This window comes from Pungitius pungitius, chromosome 1 (genome assembly GCF_949316345.1).
Source record: "Pungitius pungitius chromosome 1, fPunPun2.1, whole genome shotgun sequence".
Taxonomy (NCBI): Eukaryota; Metazoa; Chordata; class Actinopteri; order Perciformes; family Gasterosteidae; genus Pungitius; species Pungitius pungitius.
This window is the reverse complement of record NC_084900.1, coordinates 32,347,622-32,374,092: the sequence shown is the minus strand read 5'-3', so window position 1 is coordinate 32,374,092 and position 26,471 is coordinate 32,347,622. Positions and strand designations below refer to the sequence as shown.

The 26,471-nt window shown below is 41.6% G+C and overlaps 2 protein-coding genes across 3 annotated transcripts; one reads left to right on the top strand and one right to left on the bottom strand.

Annotated features, from left to right (window-relative positions):
* Positions 1 to 1,968: 1,968 nt before the first annotated feature.
* Positions 1,969 to 10,838, top strand: pan2 (poly(A) specific ribonuclease subunit PAN2). Of its 2 annotated transcripts, none has more exons than XM_037480320.2 (26): positions 1,969 to 2,078; positions 2,493 to 2,803; positions 2,951 to 3,120; positions 3,618 to 3,738; positions 3,855 to 3,932; positions 4,022 to 4,292; positions 4,511 to 4,856; positions 5,555 to 5,651; positions 5,814 to 5,933; positions 6,057 to 6,176; positions 6,269 to 6,397; positions 6,499 to 6,698; positions 6,780 to 6,925; positions 7,118 to 7,224; positions 7,309 to 7,407; positions 7,499 to 7,590; positions 7,893 to 8,037; positions 8,145 to 8,285; positions 8,388 to 8,447; positions 8,529 to 8,619; positions 8,708 to 8,865; positions 8,981 to 9,124; positions 9,500 to 9,679; positions 9,769 to 9,862; positions 10,191 to 10,382; positions 10,511 to 10,838. In XM_037480320.2, the coding sequence occupies exons 2-26, from the start codon at positions 2,516 to 2,518 to the stop codon at positions 10,543 to 10,545; spliced, it is 3,624 nt and encodes a 1,207-aa protein (XP_037336217.2). In that variant the 5' UTR covers positions 1,969 to 2,078; positions 2,493 to 2,515; the 3' UTR covers positions 10,546 to 10,838. The 2 variants fall into 2 exon arrangements, with proteins under 2 accessions (XP_037336217.2, XP_037336216.2); XM_037480319.2 differs by having other exon boundaries at positions 10,191 to 10,394.
* Positions 10,839 to 13,083: 2,245 nt separating this feature from the next.
* spats2 (spermatogenesis associated serine rich 2) lies at positions 13,084 to 26,251 on the bottom strand. Its single transcript, XM_037479323.2, has 13 exons — positions 26,146 to 26,251; positions 24,131 to 24,346; positions 23,391 to 23,470; positions 21,536 to 21,644; positions 20,900 to 20,949; positions 20,396 to 20,618; positions 20,069 to 20,245; positions 19,750 to 19,885; positions 19,000 to 19,058; positions 17,476 to 17,585; positions 17,246 to 17,348; positions 16,563 to 16,708; positions 13,084 to 16,481 (listed from the first exon to the last, which is right to left on the bottom strand). The coding sequence occupies exons 2-13, from the start codon at positions 24,150 to 24,152 to the stop codon at positions 16,221 to 16,223; spliced, it is 1,476 nt and encodes a 491-aa protein (XP_037335220.1). The 5' UTR covers positions 24,153 to 24,346; positions 26,146 to 26,251; the 3' UTR covers positions 13,084 to 16,220.
* Between the last annotated feature and the right edge of the window lie 220 nt (positions 26,252 to 26,471).

The window sequence follows — 26,471 nt, the reverse complement described above, 5'->3', positions numbered from 1 at the left end:
ATGTTTTGCGACGTATTTTGCATTCGTCATAAAAAATAATGAAATAAAGTTGAAAAATAAAATTAAAATAAAAACAGACTTACCTCTTTAGAAACATTTCGAGCAACCCTATTCAGCTGCAGAGAGCTGCTCCGGACGTCCCCGCATGCGTCTTTCGGAATGTGCCCGGTTGGAGCGCAGTAGGCGGCCGCTAAAAGTAGGAAAAGAGCCGCAAAAGACTTGAAACTAGAATCCATGTCGTTTTGTCGTTCGGTGTTGTTTGATGAGCTGTGTCCGTTCAGCGCCTGTGAGCTCAGTGATGTGGTCCGATGTGCTCCCGCTGATTATATGCGTGAGAATAAACCGCACCTTCACATACGTGTGAGTTCATGTCGAGTGCAAATCTATATTACACGTAACGAACACATGAAAGTATGAGGTAAGGATTACATCACCACAGGTTAACACAAAAAGGGGAAGAAGAGTCGATTCTATAAAATGAGATAATAGATAAATGACATCATTGCAAATACAGTTCAGGTATCAAACTAAAGGTACAGCTTTTTGCAGAAGGTATTTAAAGGTTATTTCACATGTTTCTATTGTACATGTGAGATCCTTTTCGTATAGTTGCTCATCCATTTTAGACATATTAGATGCTATACTGGGTAGGTTACATTATGCCACACCAGCAAGTTAAAAAAAGTATCAACTAAATTTAATGAACTAAACTAGAATTAGATTAAGTATATATCTGGAGTAAATAAGTTACACTAAAAGTTAGTGTCCATCACTGAAAAAGACTGATTGTTGTAATCATAATAGTTAAAGTTAATTAACATGGGGTATTATAAAAAAGGCTATTTGTATTCTAATTATATTCTACCTTTTAAAACTAATACATTTTTTGGATCTCAATTCGTCACCTTATGGTAATGGCAGATATATTCAATATTCTTACCAAAAACAGTTTACACCTGTCATTCAACTAGTGTGTGTGTAAAAAACTAAAATAAGACAATTGTGACATATCAATCAACATTAATGTGTCCTAATCAGGTTTCACATCGATGTCTGTGTCGAGGAAGTGAGATTAACCTTTACAATTCAGAGTGACAATGAGCTGAATTCTCTTCACAGATTAGACAAAATTTCCATCTGTGTCCACCATCTGTCCCTCTTACCAGAGAAACCCCTTTCTACTGAAGTGTAGTTTAAGGGAAGGGAAAGCTTGATGGGAAGGCTTAAGATAATTTTCTGCTTCCTTAATCTTCCCCATTTGTGTTTTTATTGTGGTCCTATGTGATATCTTCAAGTACACTTTCTGGTCATTTATTGATTCATTTAGAATGTTAATGATGGATAGCATTCAGAGCCTACTGCACTCCATCAATTTAACAACAAGGAACATATTATAACCTAAATATGCTTTTCATATTTTCACTTTTACTTGAGAATCACTGGGATGCCGGGCATTGACTATCTCGTGGTAATATAATTAGTATAACAAGTTCAGATCTTCTCTATAAAGTCAGACGTTCACTCACCGCCCCAAACCTCCAATAGTTCCTCCTGTGTTGTACTGAACATAAGGACATTCAAGACATTTATTGTCATGTGCACAGTGAATGCGTTGCTCTCTACAATGACATTCTTATACTGCCATGCCGTGCTAATTACAATAACACACTAAAAAGAAAAAACATAAAGTGCACCAGGTTTGTTGCAAATTTCCCACTCGAATGAGTCACAGCAGTCAGTCACACATCAACAAGCACAGAATTGCCATTAAGTTTGTGGTGCAACTTAATACATGTATTGGAAAAAATGTTTTGGATTATTTAGTATATTATTAGTAAGAATATCAGCAATGTCACATGCCAGCTGGGAGTAAAAAAAGTAGGAATTGAGTGCAGTGGCTGTAAAGAGGAGAAACCCCCCACTATTAGATGTACTTTGTAGTTTACACTAAACACGTACAAACACTGCACTTCTTGAATGAAGCCCTGTTTGCTCCGGAAGTGTTTATCCTTTTTTTTCATTGTGTGTTGTTATTGTGGACGAGGTGAGCATGGACTTCTATCGTATCACGAGAAGAGGTTGGTGTAAACTTCTTATTGTTATTTCCAGTCTTTCAGTAATTATGAAAAACACACTTCTCAGTAATGCGGATATTTTGTGTCTAGAAGCTTTCTATCTGGTTCATGCTAGCTTTAGCCTAGCTAGCTAGATTAGCCTGCGTTAACCGTCAAAGGCGCCGCACTCTAACGCTAGTTGAGTGAAGAAAAGTTAGCTTAGCTTTCTGTAACGTTACACATTTCAGAAATATTCACTCACTCTTGGCTCTGAATATCGTCGCTAGCAGTTTGCTATAACTGTAGCTTTTGGGGATCGCTTCTGAGAGTCCTAGTCAGAGCCACCATCAAAACAAGCCTGGCCATATGGAGAAAATGAAATTAATTTACTTGTGGTGTAATAATTTAACGTCACGTCACGTTGTTGTTCACCTGCAGGTTGATTTATCTGTTACCTACTCATGATGAACTTTGACGGTCTCGACGCTGGGATGGGGGACTACCCACCCAGGCTTCACGGGACACTGGACGCCGGGATGGAGCCCTCCATGGACCCCCACCTTAACCCCAGTTTGATGCAGGGTGTGGAGCTCGACCCAGAGGGACTCTCCGGGACGGGCACCGAGCCTGTGCACCTCATGGAGGGGATGTTTTCAGAACTACACAGCGCGGTGTCTGAAGTCGGCATCCCCGTCACCGCAACACATTTTGATCTCCAGGAGGAAATGCTCTGGATGGGAAACCACAGAGTAAGATTAGGATATGTTTATGATGGAAAATAGTGGCCAAAGACCGAGTGGAGGAGCACAGCCTGACTGTTTCAGTCTGCCTTATGTTGAATGTAAATGCATGAATTATTTGTCATTCTATCTTGTTTCTTTAATCATTCTTTTTAGGGTCATGTAACCTCCTTCTTTGGACCTACGATGGGCCGCCATTCTTCTTTCCAAGCGCATTCATCAGATGACATTCGACACATTCAGAGTTTGGAAACGGGCGTCCTGTTCCTTTCAAAGTCCAACCTCAAATGCCACACTCGTGGGGGCCTTGTTATGTTTGATTACCCGTAAGTGTCACAAAGTATTGAATGGATTGTTCTTGTGCTAAGACGTATTTTTGAGGAACTGCAGCCGTACAATAATCACAATCAGGAATCAGCAATCAGGAACATTTTTGCCTTTAAGTATATTGGACATACAAGTAATTTGACATGGCGGGTGGTTCATAACATTAGACAATAATACAATAAGACTTTGGACAAGACAAATAAACACATTGCAGGAAATATGAACATATTGAATTTACCATCAAATATACAAATCAAATTTAAAATGGAAGAATATAACATAAAAATAAAGTGCACCTGCAAACAGATAAACATACTCTACACAAGTGTACTGTGAGTGTAAGTGTTAAAGTCTATTTAAATATGGAGTATGAAGGGATGTGCTGGTAAGAAAATGTGATGAGTCAGTCATGTCGTGTTTTTTTCTATTGATGACGGGAAGAAGTGTTTATTTTATTTGCTAACGGTCTTAATTTTTGTATTTGTGTACAATCCAGGATGGACGAAGGAGCTGATATGCACAGTCTCCTTATGACTGATAACAACACCTTGCTCATGGGTGGATTACAAAACTATGCGGTTGAACTTGACTTGAATACTGTTCAAGAAACCCAAAAGGTGAACAATTATCAATACGCGCATGTATGCATACAACACTGGACCATATGACATGATTTATCACATTATATAAAATAACATATGAAAGTAATAAACTGTTTACTTTCTTGTCACAGTTCAGTGTTAATTTGCCTGGAGTGGCAATAATGCGCCAAACGGGTCGTTACTTCTACTGTGGCCACACGTCTGGCAAGGTAAGAACAACTTGATGAAATCAGTTTTTGAAAGAGTTGTTTTTTTTTGGCTTACAGAGTACTCACTTTCCCTCTCTGGTTGAAAACAGATCACTCTTCGGGACTTGCGTAGTTTCAAAACCGAGCACGAGTTTGACGCGTTCTCTGGCAGCCTTTCAGACTTTGACGTTCACGGAAACCTGCTGGCTGCGTGCGGGTTTTCCAGCCGCGGAATGAATGGGTTGGCATGTGACCGATTCCTCATGGTCTATGACCTCCGTATGATGCGAGCAGTGACGCCACTTCAGGTGCACGTGGACCCGTTGTTCCTGCGCTTTATTCCGACCTACACGTCACGCCTGGCAATCATCTCACAGACAGGTGTGTGGGGTCCTCCTTCATGTAGTCTAGTGTTTTTCAAACTTCTTTTCAGGCAATACACTTTTTGTGAATGAAACTATTACGCCGATACGGCATATTTCTATTACAAGATATTTACATTAATTAAATCGTTTAGTTTTATGCATTTTATTACAAAAGATAAATGCTTCAGTGTCATAAGTTGTGGATAATGTCCCTTCTCTTGTTTCCTTCTCCAGGTCAGTGCCAGTTCTGTGAGCCCACCGGTCTCGCCAATATGGCGGACATTTTTCACGTCAACACCGTAGGCCAACTGCTCATGAGTTTCGACGTATCGTCCAGCAAACAAGCCCTGGCCTTCGGGGACTCTGGTGGATGTGTGCACCTGTGGTCTGATGCGCCAGAGGTTTCATTTAATGACTACTCCAGGGAGACAGATTTTGCTCTGCCTTGCCTTGTGGACACGCTGCCTCAGTTGGACTGGAACCACGATCTGCTGCCCCTCTCGATTATCCCCATGCCGCTCACCAGCACCGAGCATCTGCTGTCCGAGTGGTCCAATGCAATGGCTACACCCAGCCCAAGGTAAAAAAATTTCTTTGCATGTTGGAGCTCTACTTTTGTCCACAAACCCATTCCAGAAAATTGTTCCCAGCAAATATGGCATTCACTTCCCACTGTTTTAGGTGATTGTCTTTGTTCAAAATGTTCAGTAAGAACGGCATGGGACAGACAGGATAGAGAAGTTGGAAAGTACTAAGGGACAAGTGGATTTTGTCGACGATGGAAGAAATAAACAACAACCACTTGTTTAAAAAAAATCAGAGTGATTTATGATCTCGGGGTTAGGGTTCTGGTTAGACCACAGCGTCGCAGTTGGAAATGTATTCCTTCCTATTTTCTGCCGTCGTGGTTAGCCAATGCTCCTGAAGCAACGTCAGTGTTAGTTTTCACTTTATTAAATACAAGAGTCCTGCAATAAAATCTTAAAAGTCCTAAATGAATTAGCTTAACCCTATGTAAAAACATACTTTCTTTTTTCTTTTCATATCGTGGGATCAAATGCGCACTTATATTAGTCTTTGGTTTGAATTTCACAGTCACATTAATGAATAAACTTTGGCTTGAATAACAGCAGACTAGTTGCACAGGTGCAAGATAAGCGGTTTGAACGGGAGAAAGTTGTCAATCAATCTCCTTTATCACTCATACAAGGCACTTAGGAACAATTTAGTTGGTGCGACCGATTCACGCATGAGGCCTAATATTGTTCTTTCCAACAGACGAGCTCCTCCTGTGGACCCGGAAATCCTGCGCACCATTAAAACAGTTGGGTTTATTGGTTATGCAGCAAATCCTCGTACCCGTCCCCGGAACCAGGTATGTGTAAACAGGCTTTTCTGGATGTATGACCCTCCAAATGCAAAAAATTATTTTAACCGTCTCACTATTGTGTCATTTCTATTAAATTGAGAATCAGAAAAAAATCAAGGTTGTTCAGTGTCACATTAATTGTCATTTTAATTTATTTTCTTCTTTCAGGTTCCTTACAAAATTAAAGACGTGGAGCTGGATTATGATAATTACAACCAGGTCCCTGAATCTCCAATTGGACGTGATGAAGAGCCACACCTATACATGGTGCCCAAAAAGTACCGAAAGGTTGGACTCAACATATTTGTCATGGTTTTCATATAAAAGCACTTCTGGAAAATAACCATCTTTTAATTATTTGTTTGCTTTTTCTGTGTATAAGAATACGTTTTTATCCTTGTGCCGGATCAGGTCACAATTAAATACTCTAAACTTGGATTGGAGGACTTTGACTTCAAACATTACAACAGAACCTTGTTTGCTGGTCTGGAGCCTCACATTCCCAATGCTTACTGCAACTGCATGATTCAGGTACGAAACAAGGAAGGTTCTTTGTGTGTTTCAGTTTAGAGATTATTTTGGTTTTCTTTGACTGGTGCTCAGCTGTTATCTCCTGTCTTTAGGTACTATATTTCCTGGAGCCAATCCGGTACCTAGTACAGAATCATTTGTGCCAGAAGGAGTTTTGCTTGGCCTGTGAGCTTGGCTTCCTCTTCCACATGTTGGATCTGTCACGAGGAGACCCGTGTCAGGTAGCTAGCTGCCTGTTAAAGTTTCTCTAATCGACATTGTGTCGCTACTTCCCATTGCACCCCGTGTAGATTTCCTAATCCGACCTCTCCACCTCCCCAAGGCCAGTAACTTCCTCCGAGCGTTTCGTACCATCCCGGAGGCCTCAGCGCTTGGTCTGATCCTCGCCGACTCAGACGAGCAAACCGGGAAGGCGCGACTCGGCCGGCTAATCCAGAGCTGGAACCGCTTCATTCTCACCCAGCTGCACCAGGAGACGCAGGAGCAGGAGGGCCCACAGGCCTACAGGGGAGCCAGCAGCAGGTCAGAGAAGGGTTTGTCATGCCCCACATCAAGTCCAGAGGTGTGAAGGTGGTCACTAATGTGTCCGACACATTTACGCAGTACTCTGGGATCTTCTGGTGAGTCCGCCATCGGGAAACTATTTGGATGTGAGGTGGAGAACAGCAGCCTGTGCCGCTGTGGAAAGGAGACGGTCCGCTCCTCCCTCTCGCTGCTCTTCACCATGCATTACCCCGAGCAGACCCAAGGTGAGTCCATGACCCTCGTTCACACTGCTGTTTACAGATGGACTTGTGAAGCCATCAGATCCCTCAAGCTTAAGACAAGTGTATGTATAACCTGGGGTTATAACCTGGGGTTATACATACACTTACAACAAAATAATAATAATAATAATAGCTAACTGTTGACAATGCACTCTTGTAACTATGACTCGCCAGAAAAAACAGTGAAGGAATATGACTTTGCTGAGATCTTGAAGAAAAGCATCTGTCTGGAGCAGAGCACACAGGCGTGGTGTGAAAACTGTGAGAAGTATCAACCCACAGTGAGTTACAGCTTCCATTCATGTACTTTTGTGATCTTAAATTAGTCTTTTCTGCCTCACTAGTGCTTTTGTGCACCACTTTAGGTGCAGACACGCAACATCCGATGTCTCCCAGATGTTCTGGTCATCAACTGTGAAGTGAACAGTGCCAAAGAGGCGGAATTCTGGAAGGTTCAGGCGGAGGTAAATGACAGAAGTTACAAATACAGTTAATTGCATGCATAACATGTCTGCCGTCATGCCGTAAATGTTGTTTTCTTTTTTTCCTTCACAGTACGCCTTCAATAAGGCCATCAAGAAAGAAGCAATGGAACCTCCAAAACCTAAAGAGCCCCCTCCACCAATGCCCACTGAGTGGTGCTTGGAGTAAGATCTCTTCATTCAATATTATATATGATATAGTTTTTCATTGTTAATAATTTATTTGAACAATTGAGATTTTTGATTAATGAAATAATTTCACAGGTGTGTCTATAAAACCTCAATAGTTTTAAGACAAGCCCCTTTTTAATTTCACCACACAGCTTCAAATAGCTTCTAAAACTTTAGAAGAGAGATAATCAGGAAATCTCATGTTTGGCAGTAATGGATTTGATTAATTGACACATCACTCAGTAGAATGTGGATAGTAGATACTTCCCTTTCACGTTGCTTTACCTCCCATGCAGCGGGGAGGGCGTTTGCAGTATGGAGGGCATCACCTTTGACACGCGAGCGGAGGATCTGCGACACGTGTGGATCCCCCTGAGCCTTAAGATGTCCATCAGCAAAAGCCAGGGACTGGAGATCAGCAGCTGGCCGGAAGGAGAGGAGGTGAACGCGAAAGATCTCCATCGAAACACCGACCGTGAATCTTGGTTTTAGCCTGCGCGTAAAGAATCCCATGCCACGGGCATCATTTTTACATGGTCTCTCCTCAGCTAAGTTCCGCTGAGGAGGAGGAGGAGGGCGCGTCGGTCTACGACTTGGTGGTCACTGTGCCGCACGTCCTGGACGCTCGCACGGGTGGAAACTTGGTTGCGCACATCAAAGTCGGAGAGACCTACCATCAAAGAAAAGAGGTGAGTGGAGCTTGTATTGGAAAATACGGTATACTCGCTTCTGCTGGTTTGGACAAAGTTCGGTGGAGGTTCTTTCTGGGAGAAAATCTGTTTCTGTTTCAGGGAGTCACACATCAGCAATGGTACCTCTTCAACGATTTCTTAATCGAGCCAATTGACAAGGTAAGTATTCGATTGAGTTCATGCTTGGGAGATGTCCGCTTTCCAGTCATGTCAAAGTGCTCCGTTTTTCTTTTGTCAAAGACCGAAGCTGCCCAGTTTGACGTGAGCTGGAAGGTGCCAGGCATCCTGTATTATGCCAAGAGGAACTACCACACCAAATATGACCTCCGCAGTACGTTTTAGGACAACAAATCTGGTGGATTTCTGTGCCGGTTTTCTGCGTGACCTCTGCCCGCTCATGCTTTGAGGGTTTGTCTCAGTTAAAAACCCCATAGATGCCAGCGTGCTGCTGACAGAGGCCTCGCTGGCTCGGAAGCAGAGGAAGAGTCACGCCACCTTCATCCCCCTGATGGTCAGCGAGATGCCGCAGGCCGGGGACTTGGTGGGGCTGGACGCTGAGTTCGTCACGCTCAACCAGGTGTGTCCGGGATTTTGTAACCCAGCCATTACTATAATGTACAGTGTGTCGATGCTCGTGCTAGTCCCGTTTGTTATTGTGGTTGAACACATCCTCGTGATTGTGTGTTCTGCAGGAAGAGGCCGAGCTCCGCAGTGACGGCACCAAGTCGACCATCAAGCCCAGTCAGATGTCAGTGGCCAGGATCACCTGTGTGAGGGGTCAGGGGCCCAACGAGGGGGTTCCCTTCATCGATGACTACATATCGACTCAGGAGCAGGTGAGTGCACGTGACGGTTAACGTGACCTTTACAGGAAGTATTGAATGTTGTGGAAAACCTACTGCACATGTGAAAATAAACTATTACACGAGGCTTTTATTTGATTACATCGTGTGATCATGTTGCCTTTATTGTCCTTTTATACACTTGACTGCAGATAAGCAATCCTGGAAAGTTCTGAAAAAGGCAGCTTATCAATAGAGGTTGGACTGTGTTGTCTTTTTCTATTCCTGTTCCCCAAGGAGTAAGCATCACAGAAAATGTCCAGATCTTTATTTGTGCTCAGATTTGTTCAGTTAGACAAGAGACACACATGGCTGCCCCGTGAAACAGCTCTCGCGCTGTGGACCACTAACACATGTCTGTTCTTCCAGGTGGTCGACTATTTGACGCAATACTCTGGCATCAAACCAGGAGACCTGGATGCAAAGATCTCTTCGAAGCATTTGACCACGCTGAAGTCCACTTACTTAAAGCTGCGCTTCCTCATTGACACCGGAGTTCGCTTTGTTGGTCACGGTCTACAGAAGGACTTTCGGGTTATTAATTTATTGGTATGTTATTTCTCAAGCTGAAGTCTGATTCGGAGGAAGTACATGTAGTTCATACATACAATGCAAACATTTATTTTCTGTCTTTTAAGGTTTTGAAAGACCAAGTCGTCGACACGGTCTACCTGTTCCATTTACCTCGCAAAAGGATGATTTCTCTGAGATTCCTCGCCTGGTACTTCCTCGGTAAGTGAAGGCGGGTGTGCTCAATATGCTAATATGATTAACAGTTCCTCCAATTCTACGCAGCATTCAAGCATATTTCAGCTCATAGTTCAGCTCTCTGGCCAATTACTGTTTAGCTTCCATCTCACTGAGGATAGTCGCAGAAGGCAGCTGTTTTCAGTGAAAAAGCTCCTACAAGCTCTGTGTTGAAAGCCGTAGTTAGTAGCTAGTAAACTTGGTGGAGCATTTAGCAGCTATTCTATTGGACGTAAAGACATCCCCATCGTAGAACTGGTGCTCCAAGCTTGAGATGCAGCGTGGTTGTCTTTTTCTCTTTTGTGGACCCTAGAGCTCAACATCCAGGGGGAAACCCACGACAGCATAGAGGACGCACGCACCGCTCTGCAGCTCTACAGGAAGTACCTGGAGCTGAGTCGCAGGGGGGGGAACGACGAAGTGAGGAAGGTGCTTAAGGGACTCTACGAAAAGGGTCGCCAGCTGGACTGGAAAGTCCCAGAGTCGGACACAGGAGACGGTCAAGGTAGCCCAAAAAGTACGGCGTGGCAATGAGTTTGATGCTGATCTAATTGATGTAATGATGAGGTCAGAATGGAGGAGTTCTTGGGAAACTTAATCGGTTGGACTGAAAGCACTTCCTTCCATCAACAGGTGCTGCTGTGTTTCCCTCTGGGATGGGGCTGTGAGCGGCATCGTGACTTTTTCCCCACTGAAGAGTTTTCATTGACATCTGCTTTATTGACAGCAGATTTTGGACTTATTTGTTCTTGTATTGCGTACGTTGTACGTGAAGGTCTTTATTTGCAGTCCACTTCAGCTAGGTGACTAAGCAGTTTTAATCATGTCAGAATTAGTACTTTTTGTCCAAGAAATGGTTAAGGAAAAAATAAAGTTTGTATTGTATGCTTTTTAAAAAAAATAAAAAATAAATGCAACAAGTCGTTTTGGTGCATGTAAATAAATGAACGTATTATGAGTACTAGAAGATGCATTGTGTTTAATACCAAGGAGTAGAAGATGCATTCACGGTAACTTAATTTAAGTTAATTAATCAGTAAGGATCAGTAAGGACCTAACGGACGTCGTCTATTCAGCCTCAAATTCCTCTCCAGGTTCGGCTTGTCTCCACACCTTCTGTTTCCAGTCAGTCCAGTGAACAGACTCCTCTTCAGCACGACCTTTTTTGTATGTTGGTACTTGCATTCAGAACTAATTTGAATAGAATTTGTCTTTGATGATTCTAAACAAATGAATGTGAAAGGAAAAGGTCAAATGTGTTTGGAAGAACCGTCGAGCTGCCACACTCGTGGAAATATTGTACTTTTCACTCCGCTACATTTATTTGATAGCTGTAGTTACTCACATTAGCCTTTACATAAACAACTCGACTAAACTGACTAAAAATAATGCTGCTTTTAGTAAACTTATATAAATTTATGAAATGCTATTATCGTCTCTATCACTTAGATCGAAACAGTTCTCCCATCACTGCTCATTGATGAGGTCCTCCACCTTCTCAGTCTGCGGGCCCTCTGCTGGCGGTGCAGAGGAACATCAGGTGAGGTTTCCCTAACCCTTTTAATAGTTCGGATCAAGTTGTTCTTTGACACCATTGTTAACCTTCAATTAATGCACTTTTATTTATTGACTAGTGAAGTAATCATTTGGATGATTTAAGTAAAGCAACAAATATCCTACTGCACTAAGTTCCCCCGAAAGAAGGAAAATACAGAACCTTACCGGTGCTATGTCTGGTGTTTGTGAATTTCTAGGTTTTTTTTTATTTGAATGAAATTGCTGTTTATATAACTATTTTAATCACAACACAATGGTTTTTGTGACAATCTATTCGAAGACATTTTTGTGATCTACCATGCCTTTTAATATCATTTTACCATTCGTGTTGTATGCCATTTTGTGACATACTAACCTTTATCTGACATAGTATTTTAGGACTTTTAATTGACTCTTTTCAACATACAATACTAACCTTGCATTTATTACTTTCATTCAGCACACTATTTCATTTTTTTCTGCAAACTGTACTATGACTTCTTTTGACATATTTAGTACTTTGACCTTTAGTGACATTTTGACAGGCGTAAGTCCCCCCATGACTATTTGACCATTACTTTTCTGACTGGTATACTCAGAATTTTGAATGACCTTTTTGATGGCAAACTTCACGTTGCCATTTTTTTTCTTAAAGTGTGACTAGTTTAGGTTTCGATTTTCATAAGATTTTTAAGACGTAATACACTGACAATGTGAGATAGTATTACTGACAATAGGATGTGGGCAGGTCTGTTAATCCGATGTCGGTTAAAACGGAAATGACTCTTGCTGAAGAGCAGGTGAGTCTGTCCTGAAGTACAAAAGTGAAGGAGTCATTACAGGTGTGACGCCCTGTCTGTCCGGTTACTTTACCTGCAGATATCAGAAGTGGGCCCTGGGCCTTGTTTAATCTATCTTACGTACGTAGCACTCAAGGAAAGGAAAGGTCAATATCTAACGTGTTGCTAGAGGAATGTCTGGGAGGCCATTACATGCTTGATGAGTCGGTGGCTCCACGTCTACTGACGCACAAACACAGAAGAGAGGGAAATAATGGAAAACATTTTCCCATGAAATTCTATTATCACTCTTTACATTTTTAAGCCATACTATATTTACTAGATATTTAAAATATAATTTCATTCTTATAATGAAAGAGTATATGAACGCTAATTTTATGACAATTTACAATTACATGATTTTAAACTCCCTTTTGATGACATTTGAACAAAATTCAAACATCTAATGCTTTAAAAAAATTCAATATGTCGTAAAAAAGGAAATCATGAAACGTCCAACAAGTGAAAATCCTTAAATGTATACAACCAATCATCATAAAAGTCAAGCTGGTGTTAGGAAACAATCCTCTTAAATATCAAGAGTTCATGTCCTGCTTTCAGGTGAGCAACAATGCATTTGTCATCCAAGTCAATTATAGTTTATTAATCTCAAAAGGTAGGATGATTTATCAGGAGAAAGAAATTCTGTAACATGAAAGACTTGTGTATAACATATGCTCATCAATGTAGTGAAAGTACGGAATTGCATATAATTGACATTAAAGTACATACTTTATTTGTGAAAACTACTTTTAAAGATAAGTGTTTCATACATTTGGATGCATATCACACCGTTACATGCCAGTATAAAAGAAAAGAAACCCACACACATTCAGTATTGCAAACTGTTTATTCGTAGTAAATGAAAAGTGTGCAATTCAGTGAGTGGGGCAAAAGAGGACAGGGGTGTCGGGGACAGTCGATGTCTTTGGTCCATACTCTGGTGGAAGGGATGTCAATAAATTGGTGGGAGACAAGAAAAGGCACTTCAGTTTACAGTTGTCTCAACAAAAAAAAAGTTGTCTTGAGAAGGAGCGCACAGTCTACTGGAAGAAGGAATGAACTAGATGGTTTAACCTCCATTATGCCTAATATGAATATCACATACAAAATGCCCCATGTGAGCACTAAATTATATAGCTACATAAATGTATATACAGTAAGGAATCAGGACATAAAGGTGGGCTCAAGTAGAAGAAGGTAATGCAACAGTTTGGATTAATCCCTTTTGGATTTCTTTACAGGCTGACGGGGGAGGGGGCGCAGCACCTCCAAAACAGGACAAAATGATCTTTGGTGGAAAACTAATATTACTAGAATGTTAAGAAAGAGAAGATAAAGAGGCAGACTACGTTGAGCACACTGGAGATATGTGCAGTAGAAGCAGATTTGTTTATCCGTTGTACAGCTTTTAATTCAAACTGAAGCGCCCCCCCCATCAATAAAGTCTTCACCGCCTCTGAAAGCATTAAGATAAGTTTGACATTTTGGGAAATACACCATTTAAAAAAAAAAAAAACTGCTTAACTTTTATGAAAAACCATAACAGAATCCACCTACCAGCCATCGTTAAGCTCAACAGGCCGGTAGGTGTCATAAGGAAAGGAAACAGTCGTTCCTTCAGTGGATGTGGTTAACGAGGTGTAGATTCATAAAAGCAACCAGTCTTTATCGTTAAGGTCTTTGCTCCCGATAAACCAAAAGCTTTTTGAAAACGCTTCTGATGGAGGCATAAATTTCACCATTTTGTTGCTAAAAGGAAGTTTTGTGGTCCGATTGGCTCTTTGTAGGCTCACGGTGTGCTGCATCAGGAGTGTTTTCAAACTATAGGAAACAAGCGGCTTTCATAAAATATTGTACTTAACCTTTCAGTGAAAAACTTATTTATGCATCATAACAGCACAGAAGACCGTACACAAACAAACGCTCTTCTCTTCACAACTTTAACTAATACAACTACTGGAGTGAGGACTTAATCTCAAGTACGGAGGAAAAAAAAAAAAAAATCTCCCTTCGATCGGAAAACCAAAGGGGGGATGGGGGAGAACTTTTACTATTATAAATTCATTTTCCTTCCAAAAGACTGCTCAAAGGAAGACGACACATTAAGAAACGCAGCAATTATGTAACAACCAGTCTTACACTACAGCCTTGCAGCTCAACATACTGTATGTACATAACTACAAGAAGACGGGATGCCCCGTCCCTTAAACAAGGGCCCACTGCGAGAGAACCAGTTGGAAACTAAAGATCAGCAAAGAGGTATTCACCAGCTGTGGACACTGCGACTGAACTTTAACAAAAAGCATCTTAGCAGCCAAAGAAAAAAAATGAAAATAAAATTCTGCCAAATCAATAGAACCTTTTTGATCTGTTCCATTTTCACATTTGGGATAAAGTCAGGATATAAAAAAAAAAAAAGGGGAAGAAAACATCTTACTCTGACATGTTTATGTATCCCACGCCTGCTTTACAAGTACCATCTGTTTAAAAGTCACGATGAAGACATCCATGTCTCTAGAAAGGCAAATGTGAAGTCTCTCTGTGAATAAAGGCAAGCATTTCATTAGTATGCCCTCCTCGGGCATCTAAAAACAAAGAAGAAATAAATCAAAAATAAATGTAGAGCACTAAATATAGAACACGAGGACAGTTTCCTTTCTTGTGATATTTTTTGACAGTGGGTAATGATCCCTCACTTTCTCACAAAATAATGCGCAGCAAGCCACAGAGAGCACACAGGAAAAGCCCGCTGGCCGGAGGGAAGCCGATACGATGCTGTATTTGCCCGTATTCAGGCCTGACATTTGGAGAAAATGTGGATGTTGATTTCTTGAAGTTTGAGTTTGATGATACGTTTTGATAAGTCTAGCTCATGATAGCACGGTGGATTTGAGGCTACAGCTAGCCGCTGAGCAGCATAGCTTGGTATAGTATAAAGACTGGAAACAAAAGGCAACAGTTAGCCGTGCTCTGCCCTGCACAGACCCCCCCCCCAAACTAAAATACATCAGACAGAAAGTTGTTAATTGGAGACATTTTGATTGTGTCGATAAAGGACATGAAACAAAGCCGTTTCTAACTCCTTTCAGTCTTTGTGCTATACTAGACTCATTTGACATTTAGTCATCATATACGAGACTGGTATCCATCTTTTTATACAACTATTGGCAAAAAAAAAAAAAAAAAGAAAGAAAAAAGAATGAGTCCTTTCCCCAAGTGTCAAACTTTTGCTTTAAGAGCAAATCCTCTGCGTTCGAAGAGCTCCCCTCAGCACATTTAAGTCCTAGTGTTTACAAGTCCTCTACGGTTAATACCAGCCATACAAAACAAACCGTTTGATACGTTCGATTTTTCTCACCTTGTAAAGATTAACGATAGTCTGTAGGGTTGATTGCATGTCTACTCTCTTAAGGACAAACATCTCTAACGCTAGAACTACTTTTGCACTTTCCCTACACTTTCCACCGTGAAGGCGTTGAAATGGTTGAAACAACAAAAATCAGGTGCAAATCAGTGAGCCGACGTGAGCCACGCAAAGAAATAAACGGAAATAGTTCACCTTCAATAGTGCACCAATTGTTGCAGGTAATCACGTCGGTCTCTGTAGACAGCTTAACTGCAAAAATATCAGTTACAGAGCCTGACGATAGCAAAGCGAGGAAATCTCTCTCAAAGATAGTAGCTGTTACCTCAACCAGGAAGGGATCAATGCTAAAAAGGAAGAACAAATATAGAACAGCCAGAGCTTTTCAAGTTTGAAGGGACAGATTTAGAGGTGGCATTACAGCTAAACTGACAGAAAATATGTAAACTTGTTTTTTATTCTTCATTGAAAGGAGCTATTGTGGGGGAGGGGGGGGGGGGGGAGGGGATGGTGGTGATCGTTTTGAGGGTACGGGAAGGCTATGGGGAGTGGAGGGCAAGGTTTAGTAGGTGGGTTTCCATTAGGCACGGGCTCTCCAATGTCAAGGGCGCTGCGGAGTCCGCGGAGGCCTCTGGGGCAGCCCGTTATTAGCGGGTCGGTCCTGGCCGGAGGAGGGCGCGGTGGAAGGGGGGGGGCCTCTGGAGTTGTGCGAGTGCTGGGCAGGACCAGAAGAACCGCCGTCGCTGTGGTAGCGGTGGTTGGCGCGACCAGCGTTCCTCTCGTTGTAGGAACCGCCGTTGTACCTCTGACCACCCGAGTGGTACCCTTGTCCCTGGAAGGTGCGCCGGTTTCCTTGGAAAATCTGAGAATAGGGAAATGAGCGACTAAGAATCATTTACATCGCCGCAGTGAGTCAATATATTAAGTGCTTTCTCGGGCTGACCTGTTTGTTTGGTGGAGGGCGGTGTTCATTGGAGGAGCTTTGGGTCTGGGTGGAAGGCGGAGTTTCCAGCAGGCTCGGGCTGGCGACAGAAGAGGACGTGGAGCTGCAACGGGACCGATTTGAGTAACCCGTATGCGGATGGTAAACTGTAAAAAGAAACAACACAGTAAGTCACTGACAGTGCAACCTGGGACCTGTCCCACAAGGGACGATTCATAATGTCTTCGGCATGGAATAAAATCCAAAGAAGCTCTATTTTTACCATGGTATATATATAGGACATGAAGAGGTTCTGGGCTTAAGGGAACAGTTTTCAAAATGTGGTGAAAGTCTTTGATCAATCAAAACTAGAGCGATTGTGGGCAAGGAGTGTATTAAAGGGCTGGTTGTCATGTGGCATGAAATGGTTACTAAGGGAGGAAAGGAACTGAGCACACAGATCTGCAGTACGTGACTTTAACTCTGCAAAGATGACCAGATAACTTAATAATTAACAGATTCAACAATGAAAAACAAACAAAAATCAAAACTGGGCTTCACGTGCCTTCGGCTTCGTCCTTTCCCTCCCCAAGTCGTTTATAGTGGCACGTATTGGGAAACTCTAAAGAGCTAAATTGCTTGCCTGTGATTCAAAATAGTGTTTTCTAAAATGTTGAAATAAAAAGATGAAAAGTATAATGTACCTGATCCAAACCCAGAGATGCTCGTCTTCAGCGGTTCAAGATCAAAGGTGAATCTCACAGCTTTACCGAGGTCTTCATCATATTTACGCTCACTCACAAAGTGCTGAAAAAAAAAGACAGCGGATTATTTTCATCAACATGTGTATTTTTTTGTTGTTTCTTCAATAGGAGTTCAGTTCGATAAAGACAACAACAACAACAACAACAATCAGCAGCCATCGTTTGAGTACCTTAATGTCGGCACGCAGTTCAGTCAACTGCTCCTCGGACATGGATGCCGACTGGTCGGTCAACCTTCTGAGCTCCTCCGCTCTCTTCTGCCGGGCGTCCAGAATAAGCACTAAAACAAAAAAGGGATTTTTTTTTTTCCCCCCGTTGTGCAGTGTCTTTCAGTGCTTTCAGGAATTCTGACTGAAATGTTTTCTTTTGGCAGACGAATAGTCCAAAACCTGAAGGAATGCATTGTCACAAACAGCAATGAGCAAAGCTAGAATTATTGGAATATTTGGTATTATATTTAAAAGGGGGGTTTAAAAAGGTTGTCGTTGCAGCTGCGGATTATTCAAATAAAATATACTAGAATATAGTTTCTGTACCAACGGCCGGGATTCCCCTGGCAGTGCCGGTAAGTTTCAGTTTCCTGAAAGAACTCAGCTGTTATTTGATATGACAAGTACAAAGTACGGCTGACTCAGCACCTAAAAGATAAACAAGGGTCAGAGATAAAGCCACTGTCAAAGCAAGATACAATGTCCACTGAAACAGCTGAAATCTCCTGCCACAAAAGCTTCATTGGGTCCAGTCAGATGCTTGGGAGGACAAAATGTATGAAAGGTCTTTTGGTTGTAGAACATCATTTTATACAAAAAGATGTCCTTCATGAAGGGTTTGTTATTTACATAGAGCGCAAAACACTGTAAAATGGTTCAAGTGGACTGACAATAGAAATGGCGGAAAGAGACAAAAGGGTACTTGTGAGTAAGTTCAATAGAAGTAGAATAAATAACCAGTCACTGGTATCATTAACTGCAAGCGTAGTATCTAAAAGGTTTTTCTGTGTCAAATGCTCAGAAATACAGTCTGCAGCAAGCTTAAGATTGATAAACAAGTTATTATAAATCCATTAATAGTTGTGAGAAAAGGTCTGTCTTTGATATTTAACAAGTTAAAATGGCAATAAATACTCAAGATAATTTATATTATTGAGTTATAATTATTTTATATATATGAATAAATAATTGTATGTTATATTTAACATACAGATCTGTTTATAGAAGTTATAAAAAAGGAAAATGATGGTTAAACAAGGAGATTCGTTGAGGAAACCTGTCTTTTGTAATGTCCAGGAATTACCAGTTTCTTTGCTTCCCTCTGAATCCTCAAATCACGTCGCACAAAGACAGCATTGAGTCTCCCTCGACACCTGACACTATTCACTTTTTCCAGGCCTGGAACACACAACACTCTACACAGAGAGGACAGAATGGCCTTCTTGTATAAACATGCAGCCTTGCTCTGTCATGTTACACACACAGGTATGCGCTACGTATATTAGGACCCTGAGGGCACCACTGGAGTTTTGAAGAAACTGGGGCACAACTATTTCTTTTACCACGTCTCCAGAAGTGATTCAGGTCATAGTCTCCAGGCCCTTAAATGAGGTGATCATTATATGGGAAGAATACTGCCAGCTCCCGGGTGGCATGTGAGAAGCAGGGCTTTAGTTCAGCCTGCATAAGAAATACAGTACTTACTGGCTTCTGCTTTCACCTTGTCCATTTCTCCCAGGAGAGTCACTTCCCTGTCCATTAAGCTAGAAAAGAACAAAGGATGAGGATAAGGGGGATTTTTATTTACCCGTTTTATTTATAATTCATTACGTAAGACAGGTAAATGAGATTATCAATTTATTCTAACAAAAGAAATTATCAGAAATACTGCAGTCTGAGTGATACTGAATTCATTCCTTTTTTTTACTGTTCTACAATTATATTCATACTCCACTTACAAGCTGAAGGTTGATTTCAATTATGCAAATAAAAAGTTATGGAAAGTTCTTGATTCTAAGGTGGGTCGCTTTCTGGAAGAGGAAATCCTCCATCAATAAAATAATTGAGAGTTTGGTTTCATTTCAGCTCAGTAGGAGTCATGTTTTGCTGGGATTTACTGAAGCGCTAGTAACTCTCCTTTGCTTTGTTTCCTAGCAAGAACGCACGCTAAAACAAGAAGAGCGTTCTCCTCCAGCATTGGAACCCTTCTAGTTTTTCATGAATTTAAGTACGTATGGGTCAATGAATGGATCGGTTTTATTATAAGTTTGCCTGCTTTATAAACACTAAGCATTAAACGCTTAATCCATGGAGCCTGTATTTAGAAAAGCAAAGATTTCTGTATAGTTGACATGTCGCAAGCCTTCACTTTTCAACATGCTAAAATATTCCTTTCCCTATAAAAGCTCCACTGCCGCCATGACGAGAAGGCGATGTTAGAAGAAACACGCTCACCAACTCAGCAGCTCGGCAAACGTCTGCTTCATCTTCTTTATCGACGAGTCCATCTCCTCCTTCACCACTATCCTGTAGCGGGTCAGCGAGGCGGTGCATCGCTGCAGGTCCTTCACCGAGCGGTCAATGTTGGGAGCTGAGAAGTAAGAAAACAAAAAACAGATGAAATCAACTTGATTTAGTGACACAGATAGAAAGTACGGCAACATATTCTGTCCCAGATTAGACGTTTACATGTGCCTTGTTATTCTCGGCATTAATCAATGATATTCATGGAGGAAAAGATAAATGAGGAAGTAAGCGGTATTTTGTTACTAACCCATCCTCTTGACTCCCGAGGATCCTTGCTCATCAGTCGGGGGTGGAAATGAGGTGGATGGGTGTATATTAGAGCCTGGCCTGTGGCGGTTCTTGTTGCCTTTTGGACCCTGGTGATTCCTCCCTCCTTGCTGTGAGGGGGGGCTTGGAGCACTGCCATGGCTTTCTGCCTCTGCGCCTGGGAGAAGACCGATGACTAAGTAAGTATTCCCAAATACATCACTGCCATACTGTAGCTCTAAGCACTGTGCTCTGGAGAAGGAAACGTTAAACATTCAATCAAAGCGCTCCACGATGGAGCCATTTGTCATTTATTAGTGGTGGTTACCGGTGGTTTCGGATGTAGCGGGTTCAGAGTCCAGCTCGACTGCATCCAGGGAGGCCGAGTCCAACTGTTCACTCAGAGAATCCAGTGACTCTTCGTCAATCACCGAGCCGTTGGCATGAAAGCCGTTCACCTCGTCCTTGCCCCCTTCGGACGGTGTGGCCTCGGGAGGTCCAGGCGCCGCTGAAGCCTCTGGCTGAGGCTTGGGCTTCTTTTTCTTCTTGGGCTAAACAAGGAGATATTGGTGTCAAGTCCTTTTTGTTCAAATTGTTCATGATTACCTCTCAATCAGAAGACTGACTGGGAAACATTTCAGTGCACACGTGGAAATGAAGATTTGCTGAAGCTGAAATCGAGGTTTTGTCATTGAGAATGACACTACATAGTTCACAAGCAGTGAAGAGCACTTTGAACATCAGTCATTGAGTCATTGCTTTCGAATACAGCTGACATGCTTATGCCGACTGAACCGAGAAACACTCAAGATGCAGCCTTTCAGGTTCTCACCTTCTTTTTGCCGGTAACATTCCACTCCTTCAAGATCTCAACCGCACTGCCTGGTGTGTAAAGACAACAAAAGGTAGTAAGACATGACCAACTTGAAAGGTATCTCACTATCTGCGCTGAAGCTTTGTTTAGCCACCGCATGAATAAGGAACAAAGCGGTGTGACGCACGTGGGACAACCTTCTTGTGCTATATTTAAACCAGCAAAACGAAGAGGCGTGCAAATGACGCTTAGAGTTTCAGAATGCAAAGGATGAGACGCGTCAGAGAGTTGACTTCTTGTTCAACACGAGCGATGCAGGCGGCATGCTAGGTGTGTATTCGATTACACAAAAACAGTACTAAAAATATAGTATTACAAGTATTGTTTTTCTCTTCATGTAGTATAAATATCACCGTCTTAAAGGCCTATTCATTGTTCTAAACATATGCAACCAGGTTTGCCTGTGACTTGGGTCAACCAGTACTGCACCTTATAGGCGCAGCACATTAATAAGTGCTGTTTAGGAATGTCATTATGTTGCGGAGGCATTTGGTGTGGTTGAAACTGATCAGTTTCATCAAAAAGAATAGTCATAAGGATGCTTCAAGGCATCAGATTTTACTTCCTTAAGGTCAAACAGTGACGTCTTCATACCTTCTATGAATGCTTGAACAGCCTTGTCAGCGCAGTTCTCAAAATGCTGCAAAACCAGTACAATCTCATTGTTACTTTTGTTGGGGACAACCGCCCTGACGGCACTGATCTGCAAAGAAAACAAAGCAAAGGAAAAACTGAATATAAACAGCTCAAGATGATTCAACATTTAGTGTACTTTTTTGTTTAGAAGAAACAGCCCTACTTTCTACATGTTAAGACATGAACCCCAACTGGGGGAGGTTTACCCCTCAATCCGGCAGCCCTCTCATTGGACTAATCCATCGGAGTCAAAACACATGATGATAAAACGACAACACTCAACAACAGCCAACAGCCTTATCCGTCCTCTAATGATGTCTGTGGGAGATAACGCTCAGAATCTTTGGTCCTGCACAAAACAAGCGTCCCACCCACATTTCATACAGTCGTTAGCAGTGCTTCTCTCAGATTTTTGAACAAGAAGCACTCGGAGCAGTTGCACACTAAAAAGACGCAGCGCTCATGAGAAAAAGGTCGAGCACCGTCTCTGTGGGCGGCTGCGTACCGCTCTCCTCTTTGGGGAACCTCTTGTTCAGATATAAAAAAAAATGTAATGCCATATGGGCATCGGCCCTAACGAGTCTGTCTGAGTACTTTGATTTACTGCAAACCGAGAGAACTATCTACATCATTGAAACATGAAAACCAACATTTTAGTTCAAAAAGGTTTTTGCTCTAATTTTGAGCCACTTTGTTACAACGGCTAGTCATAATGAAACCCCCCAAAAACATTGCGTTACAAACAAATCTTCCATAAAAACCATGGGACTCCCCTGTGTGATGGCCCATTTTCCCGATGCCTAACAAAGCAGGACTTGAGCTTGGATTTTCCACTGTTTGACAGCTTTTTGAGCTGCCCAATAAAAGCCCAAGAACAGAGGAAAATTGGCATTGGCTCGGCCTTCGGGTGCGAGGTGTTAACTATTCAAACATGCTGGCATATTGCAGATATCCAGCAGGCGAACTATCTGGACCCACTGGACAGTCTTTTGGGGAGCGAATGCCAATAATAGAGCAAAATAACGGGATGAGGGGGGAACTCTGACAGGTCGCTTGCAACTGCCTCTGCCAACCAAAGTTGTTGTTGCCCCTTTAATACAAATAGATAAAATATATGCGGAACAGGCTGTTTTGTGACCATGTGTGCCAACAACAAAATCAAAAAGCATGACTACTGGCATGGTATCGCATCATTTGCCAAGTCAAAACAAGTGAGTGTTTTCATGACAAAGAAAAAAAAGAAAAAGAAAAACAAAACAGCTTGGTGAGCAGCTGCACTGAGCTGCACTCCTCTGGGAATCTTCCCTGTGAAAGTTATTGTAGTGTGTAACAGCTTGATCGGTCATGTAGTTTAAAAACCATAAATGTGAATAGCACAGAGAGCTCAGCTTTAAGTAGTTCCACCATAGATCAACAGCTTTAAGGATAAGGCTAGTTATGAGTTTACTAAATGATATACCTCAAACAAAGTAATTTCAGGGGATTTCAGATATCGAGTCGTATGTTGAACATATGCCTTTTACAGACTCCCATTAATAGAAGATTGTCTGTCTCTCAAACTCTGGATTTTTCCTTCAATAACATCATAACCGTTGTTCTTCCTCAAAACAACTTTCCTCTCAAGTTTAGGGCTGTCAAAACGGCCATGCAGTAATAAAACCGAATATCTAGGCTCAGGGGCGAATCCACCAGGAGTGTTTGAATTGTGGGAACAGATCAGAATCCATTGATATTAGAGAAAGTGAGTCAATGATTCAAAATGAAGCATCTGCAAAAACACCTGCCAGTGATGTGTGCTGTGTACGCTTTTTACCTTCTCCTTCATCCTATCGGCTGTTCCTCCCTGGGACATTGCCATTTTGGACCGTGTGTCAAACACCACCCCCGACGTGTCTGGAAAAACGTCACAATTTCATTGTCGGTTTGGACCTTGAATCTCATCCAAACTTCTACAGTTTATGAACAACGTTCTAATGACAGTCTTTTTTTTCTAAATGCAAAAAAATGTATTAGTAAGTTTGACTTGATCAAAAAAGCTGAAAATATATTGGATTTGATTAGTGAAGGCATCATTTGTACAACAGCAAAAGCTGTGCACACTTGTTGCCTGAAATTGAATCTGCTTTGGATTCAAATGCGTAATAACCAATAGAGGTTTACAAAAATGCATTCATGCAAGAATAATAACCTCAGGGGGGACTCTTGTCAAACCCAAAATAAAATAATTACAGTAAAATAAGAAATAAATACAAATTTCCAACAAAGTTCTGAGGGCAAATATGAAAAAATACAGCCGAGTATGAGAAGTCAGAGTAAAGTCCAAAGTCAATCGATGGCCATTTAAAGAAGATAGGATCAAAGATAAAGTGTTGAGCAATATATTAAAATTACATTCTGTTCTTATATTATATACTATAAAAGTACTGCAGTTTGTTAAAATTACTCAGTTATGCATGATTTACCTAAATTGTTCAGCTAAATGCCAAAACACAAATAGCAAATTATATATTAGTGTGATTGTACAAAATATAGAGGTAATAAGTTAATACATACCCTTCTGGTTTTTCTTTGCCATGTCTCCACACACACACACACGAATATCCAGACAGCGCTTTGTAGTGTACTTCCTTAAGATTATAATTACACTTATAATATACTAAAGATGGTGTTCGGATAACGACGCCAAGCGCAGTCAATTGCACATTGAGTTTTTGCTTTCAGAGAAGATGCCAGTGAGGCACGATGTTTCACCTCCAAGTTGATCCAAATCTGTGAAGGCAAAAAGGGAAACAAAACTGAAAACCGTTTTACCCCATGAACAAGAAGGTAGAAAAGAATGAAGTCAAAAGACACAGCGCTCTATGGAGCAGAAATGCAGATGTGTAATACCTGAAACTATCAACGCAAATGAAATCCATTTCCTCTTAGAATGAAGTTATTGTCTGTCTGGCAGAGCATTCTTTAAAAAAAAAATGTCTGTAGTTAATCTTGTTCTTGGCAGAAACGCTGCATTAAGTTTGGGGGAAGGGAGAAGATGTTAGTGGGACATTAAAGAAACGCATCTATGAATGGTAGTTCCTTTTTCTCAGTTCTCTGCAGAGCCACGTGTGATAATGCTGTGAGAGCTGCACATAGTAGGGTAATACAGTCATTCAAACAAACAAGATGGAAGTGAGGCTTCTCATACAGGCCCGTATTGTTACTTTACACTGGTCAGCCCTTTTTGAACTGTTGTTGTTATTAAATGTTCTCTATGAATAAAACATAAACCGTATCCATTTTGCCTCCCTTCTCATTTCATCTGTTGAGAGATGCACATGCACCGTAACAAGCGGTACCAAAACTACACCAGACCTCGAGCCAACCAGGCTCTTCTTTTAAGTTTCCCTTTCTGGCCGGGTTGTCTAAAAAGTGAAACTTACAAGCTGAACAAACACACACCCAGATGATTAGGACCTGGCACTCCATGCAGTCCTGTTTCCACCACACCCCCATCTACGTCAAACACTGCAGAAGTGGCTCATGCAAAACCCTGGGATGCATAATGTTTATCAAGAGGGATGGTGCTTGAGTCTTCAAGAGAGAGAGAGAGAGAGAGAGAGAGAGAGAGAGAGAGAGAGCCAGGTGCACTTGCGATGCAACTCAGAAGAAGTCAGTCAACATTTGACTGAAAAAAAATACGGTGGATATGTGTAGAAACCCTAAGGAGGGTCCTCGGTCACGGATCGAGTCGCCACTATAAGTCATCCCCACAGACATGTCATGTGTTCTCCTGACACACAGGTAGAACGACTTGTGTCCAAAGTCCTTGCACTTAAAAGTGCACCACTTCCTAAGGTATAGAAAACCGGGTAGTGGTCGCAGTTTCACATCTTAAATAAAAGAACGTGACGTTAGTAACTACCGTTGATTTAAAGTCCGTGAACGATCTATTAGCCCGAGGATGGCCGCAAAAGGTCTCCAGATATTCACGGTTTCATCCAATCACACCCGACGCTGAACAAAACCTTAACTCACGACCAACGTTAACTTTAAGCACCAAAGAGCCAACCTAATGTAAATGCTCACTATACATATAAAATGATTAAAGGGAAATGACTATTTGGAATGTTGGCCGATACAAAGAGTGTATATTTAGCAAATATCCAGATGATTTTGAGTGACACAGGAGGGTTCCCATACCGTTATTAGGGTGAAGTCCGGAGGTTACGTGAACGTTAGCTTGCTAACATCACCCAACGGCTGTGTGATTAGCTTCGCTGGTCTCTGCGTTACCAACGTCCGCAATTTTACTTAGATTAGAACCCCTCCAAAACAACAGTGACTAAACGCAACGTAAAACCCTTAGCACCGTTTTCTATGGATGGACCATTAAAATGCATCCTTAGCTAGCACGCAGCTAGCAGACACCTTTTATTTTTCCAACGCTCTGTTGTAACTAACGTTAAAGCTAGCTGTACCTGCACGGTAGCTGCTCAACGTTGACGTAGTACAGCTAAGCTACAAATGAAAGCATTGATTATTATCAATTCGTGATTAGCTCGATATACATATTATTTAATACGTACTTGGTGTTGTCAAGAAAACTGAACTGTAGCTTCAGAAGACAGGTAACCACTGACTCCCCCGCCAGCCGTCTGTGATGCCAGAGAGTCCGATGTGGGCAATGTTATACTCGGCTAGACGCCAGCGGGTTGCCAGTTTGGATTTGCAGTAATCTCCCTTTTAAAAAAGCAGTTTTGCAAATGTGGGGGTTTCCAAGATATGAACATAGAAAACATAGAAAGGCGTGTATGCAATGCAGATAAGAAGACAATTCTAACAATCTAAAAAAGGATGTTTTATATTAGCTAAAGAATCAAGATGACTTAATAAGATTGATGAGTTGGAGAAT